We start from the raw sequence: 6,000 nt of genomic DNA on the forward strand, positions 1-6,000 counted from the left end.
CCAGCCAGTCTGTTCTCCTGGGTCACATCCCACTTTATCCTGCCAGTCTGTTCTCCTGGGTCACATCCCACTTTATCCAGCCAGTCTGTTCTCCTGGGTCACATCCCACTTTATCCAGCCAGTCTGTTCTCCTGGGTCACATCCGAATGCGGCAATGTAATATTAATTTGCACTTAGAGGAGGCCACCTCTGCCTTGACTAACATTCCTGGAGTTTGGGAGCAGTGTTGTCATGCCCGGACAGGACACAGGGGCACATACCCCGTCAGATTTGTCCTGTTTATAAAATTAAATATAAAAAATATTTGGTTTATTTTGTTTCTCTGTAATACTAATAGCCACCTAGAAATGTTATGATGTTGGCTTTAGCTAGCCCAGATAGGTTCCCAAACTCTTAACACCTACCAAGAAGCCATTTCAGGCCATCAATCAATTTTAAGTAGCTGGCTTGTCTAACTATCTTGGTAGACTTTAGAAAAGCAAGCATTTACTAAATGTTCTGTATAAGACTCACATTCCTTTTTATCTTTGACCCACATTTTAGCAAAAGCAGAGAAGCATATTTAGTTTCTTAAAAAAAAAAATATATACCACTGTTCAGGAGGATACACAGCTGAAGAGGTACGCTTAGATATGCAGAAAAATAAACCTTTTTTTACATAGAAGCATAATGGTTATGGCTCTAGATTGCTAGAAAATGCTGTTTCCGAAGTTTAAAAAAATGATACATTCTCCACCCCTAACCCTTCCTCATGTACTTCGTGCCATTTCAGATGTTTGGTGTGTTTGGGAGTCTGATGTTTTTCCTTTGAAGTTGTCACAAAGCCTTGTGGTAATTTGTATAAATGGACAGCTCTCTTTGCAAAGTACAGTGTGGAAAACATTATGAATCTTCTTATATGTGTTTGTCCATTAGGAGCCGGCCAGTATTGTGGAACTCGACTGTCTATCATTCCCACTAACTACATATTTTTTGAGGAAGTTTCAGAGTTTGTTCTCCATAGCTTTTAGACAGTGTTTTCACTTTGTTCTAAGTTGCTTACTGGTCTCGATTTTCCAGCACATTCTCCGATTGTACTGTAGCCTTTACACTGTTCTTCTCCTATGAATATCCTTTAAGTTGGCACTACAGGAATCTGTTGAATTTAAAGATTCTACATTTTTCTTCTGTAGCAATGTGCGCTGAGAGTCAGGACGCAAGTTCAGGGAGTGAGTGTTTAAAAAATGTAAAAAACACACCAAAAAACAAACTAAGAAACACGACCAACGCACAGACTTAACACTGGAACCGAAACAATGACGCCTGGGGAAGGAACCAAAGGGAGTGACATATATAGGACAGGTAATCAGGGAAGTGATAGAGTCCAGGTGAGTCTATGATGCGCAGGGGCGCATAACGATGGTGACAGGTGTGCGCCATAACGAGCAGCCTGGTGACCTAGAGGCCAGAGAGGGAGCACACGTGACATCTCCCATGTTCCGTGGCTGTACCTAGGCTAACATGGTCTGAGGAGGTAGTCCCTCTCTGCAGGAGAGGCAGTGATGTGTCTAAAAAAATTATCTTTAATTTAACAGCTCTCCTCTCCACCAAAGTGCTACTGGAATTTCTCCTATAAAACGTGTAGCTCAGTTTGGTCGTTAACTGATGGGTAGAGCACTTGATTAGGACTGCAAAATACTTCTGTCACAAACACCTCCTCCTCATTCAAATAAAGCAGGATGGATCTGATATGTTTTAAATACATACTTGGCCAACTAGGTTTGTGCTTCAGGCTATTTCTGATGACTTGACATGCTCATCAGTACTGTAATATCATCAAAGTATGAAGACATACCTCAGATGACTTCTAAAACAGGACTTTGTTGATATTCACAATATTGACACCATAAAGAACATACATGTTCAAGGACAGTAGGGAAACAGACCTCTCTGAGCCTCTCTCAAGTTTCAGTTTGGTAATTAGCATCCAACCTTTAAGTGTACTACACAGACACAAAAGTCCCCACCTGTCAGTACAATGCTGCGTGGGCCTGTGTGATGTTTATGTGTTCACAGCTCTCTGACTGTTTATTTTGTCTGCAGGAACTTCTACTACATAACCATGCTGCGTGACCCCGTCTCCCGCTACCTGAGCGAATGGAAGCACGTGCAGCGCGGAGCCACCTGGAAGACCTCCCTGCACATGTGTGACGGGCGCTCACCCACGCAGGACGAACTGCCCACCTGCTACAGCGGGGACGACTGGTTGGGCGTCACCCTGACCGAGTTCATGGACTGCCCGTCTAACCTGGCCAACAACCGACAGGTGCGCATGCTGGCCGACCTAAGCCTGGTGGGCTGCTACAACCTGTTATCAATGAACGAGAGTGAGCGCAACCACATCCTGCTGGGCAGCGCCATGAACAACCTGAAGAACATGGCCTTCTACGGACTGACCGAGTTCCAGCGCAAGACGCAGTACCTGTTTGAGCGGACGTTTAGCCTGCGCTTCATCGCCGCCTTCACGCAGATCAACAGCACGCGCGCCGCCAACGTGGACCTGAGCGAGGCTGTGCGCCGCCGCATCGAGGAGCTAAACTACCTGGATGTGCAGCTGTATGAGTACGCCAAGGACCTGTTCCTCCAGCGCTTCCAATACACCCGCCAGCGCCAGCACCAGGAGGAGCGCTTGAAGAGGCGCCAGGAGCGCCGTTGGCTGCGGGAGCAGAGGGAGCAGAGAGAGCAGAGCAGGGACTCTCTCCCCAAACCACAGGTGGGCGGGGAAGGGGGGGGAGACGAGCTGGCCACCACCACCGAAGACTACACCAGCCAGGTGGCTCGCTGGTGAGGTCCCACTCCTGACCTCACACCCAGAGATAGGTCACAGAACAGTCAGTCTCATATGGTACTCTCTCTCTCTCTCTCTCTCTCTCTCTCTCTCTCTCTCTCTCTCTCTCTCTCTCTCTCTCTCTCTCTCTCTCTCTCTCTCTCTCTCCCTCTCTCTTTTTCTCTCTCTCTCTCTCTCTCTCTCTCTCTTCCTCTCTCTTTCTCTCCCTCTCTCTTTCTCTCCCTCTCTCTTTTTCTCTCTCTCTCTCTCTCTTCCTCTCTCTTTCTCTCCCTCTCTCTTTCTCTCCCTCTTTCTTTCTCTCTCTCTCTCCATCTCTCTCTCTCTCTCTCTTTTTCTCTCTCTCTCTCTCTTCCTCTCTCTTTCTCTCCCTCTCTCTTTCTCTCCCTCTCTCTTTCTCTCTCTCTCTCCACCTCTCCTCTCTCTCACTATCTCCTCTCTTTCTCTCTCTCTCCCCCCTCTGTCTACTCCCCCCCCTCTCTCTGTTTCTGTCTACTATCTCTATCTATCTCTCTTTCTCAGTTTCAGCCCTGCTAAAGTTTATTGGTTTGTTTTGGTGCTCCTGCACTTTCCTGCCTATCAGTCATAGTTAGCTATAATCATGCAGGTTGTGATAACTCTATCAGTCATAGTTAGCTATAATCATGCAGGTTGTGATAACTCTATCAGTCATAGTTAGCTATAATCATGCAGGTTGTGATAACTCTATCAGTCATAGTTAGCTATAATCATGCAGGTTGTGATAACTCTATCAGTCATAGTTAGCTATAATCATGCAGGTTGTGATAACTCTATCAGTCATAGTTAGCTATAATCATGCAGGTTGTGATAACTCTATCAGTCATAGTTAGCTATAATCATGCAGGTTGTGATAACTCTATCAGTCATAGTTAGCTATAATCATGCAGGTTGTGATAACTCTATCAGTCATAGTTAGCTATAATCATGCAGGTTATGATAACTCTTAAAGAGAACACAATCAAAATATGCTGCTTAGAATTACTTTTTTAATTGCAATTTAGTGAGAGTTTACATGCACACTAATAATACGATATTAAACAGATTATGGCAGTAGGCAGACTATGCGATAGTCATCTAAACACCTTACTCTGTGATCAGCTTTCGGCCCTCGTGCTCACGACGTCACACTCTGTGGTTTTCCCATGTTTGCGGAGCCCGCGCCAACAGCACTGTTGGATCAGCTAACCTGATGTGTTGTTCTGTTATGAGCATTTCAACTCTCCAATGACAATATTTTCATTCAAATATTAATCTACTTCTGATTTGATCGTTCTGTCTGATCACTGAGCACAATTTTGGTCAATTAACCTTAACCTGTGAGTGGAATTGTTTATGTTGTTTAGTATTAGTATTAAATTAGTATTAGTATTACGAATCCATGATCCAAATTAGGCCTGCGCTTGGACTAAAAAGCCTGCTAAATTAATCATCTCTATTGAAAGTGCTTTTTTGACCAAGAATACGCAGCATCTAGTTGCGGGGAAACTAGTCCTTTGCGTTTTAAGTAATTGTATGAGCTAATAAATTATTATGGTTGTGTGTGTGTGTGTGTGTGTGTGTGTGTGTGTGTGTGTGTGTGTGTGTGTGTGTGTGTGTGTGTGTGTGTGTGTGTGTGTGTGTGTGTGTGTGTGTGTGTGTGTGTGTGTGTGTGTGTGTGTGTGTGTGTGCGTGTGTGTGTTTTTGTCATCATTGTATAATGGTCACGATGTCATTGAGCCAACACATCCACTATGTTAATACATTACCTCATCATTTTCAAATCAACATTATGGATACAATACCATGAGTGTTTTTTTTTCACTTTTCTTTCAAAAGGTTGGAATGTGCTGTGAATAAATCGCCCTGACAAAAACAACATTTTATTTTCATGTAGTTGTTATCTGCTCAAACTTACAGTAGTGTGATGTATATATTGATGCAAAATCTGGAAAGTCTGAAATGAATATTTCAAAACCTATGATCTCTGTGTAAATGAAGTGATGAAACTGGACCTAAAAAGGTCATGTCACACTAGATATTGTACTGCCATTCCCTAATCCCTGTGATAGGCCATGTTGTGAAAGAGTGATTTGAATAAACTTCAACTGTCATTCAATTTAAGTGCACATCTTTGAATAACAGATAATCTTACATTTATGTATTGCAAAAGAGGTTTTGTCTTAAAGGAAAAATGTTATATACCATCACTCTGGGAAGTGGTGTTTAAGGTTAACTTTTTAAATGTATGAATCTGTATGATACTATTCAAATGATTGTGTATGAAAAGGGCAGTCTTGATTCCATTTGACGTGTCATACTTTATCAGCAATTTTCTTGTCAGGTCTACAAAGCTGGGTGAATACTACTTCAGATATTAGAAATAAATGCCTTGATCAACCATGACCAATTTCTGACTGGAATCACTTGTATAAAACCAGATTCATTAGAAATGTTATTGAAGGACATTTCACCGCATACATGAGATCTCAATATTTAAATGTAATTCCAGTTACAAGCACTTGGTTCGGCCATGTTAGTAAACAGCACAAATAAACACTGTCCCAGTAATGTGACCAGGCATCCACCTCTTCTTCATCAGTAGGCTATGCACTCCTGTCAATATGCATATATAACCGTGTTTACATTATGTCACGTTCGTTCTCCTCGTCTGAGGAAGAGCATGGATCGGACCAAAACGCAGAGTGATATGAATACATCTTCTTTTATTAGAGACGAAGACGAAACGAACACTATACAAACTAATACTAAAAACAATAAACCACGAACGTGAAGCTACAAACGAAAGTGCACACACAGCTACTAGCGTTAGACATAGACAATTACCCACAACAGCCCAATGCCTATGGCTGCCTTCAATATGGCTTCCAATCAGAGACAAATGAATGACAGCTGTCTCTGATTGAGAACCGTTCAGGCAACCATAGACATACCTAGATACCTACACGCAACACAAACCCATACACTCTAACAAAACCCCCTAGACACTACAACCACCCAAGACAAGACAAAAACACAAACATCCCCCCTGTCAAACCCTGACCTAACCAAAATATTACAGAAAATAAAGATAACTAAGGCCAGGGCGTGACACAATAATTATTAGCATTGGTTGTGTTAGCAAAATTTTGGCCTTTATTATTTCCATCAATATTTTG

At 42.6% G+C, this 6,000-nt stretch overlaps 1 protein-coding gene across 1 annotated transcript in view; it reads left to right on the top strand.

Annotated features, from left to right (window-relative positions):
* The window catches only part of LOC129816686 (heparan-sulfate 6-O-sulfotransferase 3-B-like), a 141,978-nt gene extending 136,751 nt beyond the window's left edge, over positions 1-5,227 (top strand). The window contains exon 2 of the mRNA XM_055871456.1: positions 2,083-5,227. Within this exon, the coding sequence (XP_055727431.1) occupies positions 2,083-2,827 (745 nt within the window). The 3' untranslated portion in view covers positions 2,828-5,227. The remainder of the gene's footprint in view (positions 1-2,082) is intronic.
* The last annotated feature ends 773 nt before the right edge of the window (positions 5,228-6,000 follow it).

Source organism: Salvelinus fontinalis, chromosome 19 (assembly GCF_029448725.1).
Source record: "Salvelinus fontinalis isolate EN_2023a chromosome 19, ASM2944872v1, whole genome shotgun sequence".
Lineage (NCBI taxonomy): Eukaryota > Metazoa > Chordata > Actinopteri > Salmoniformes > Salmonidae > Salvelinus > Salvelinus fontinalis.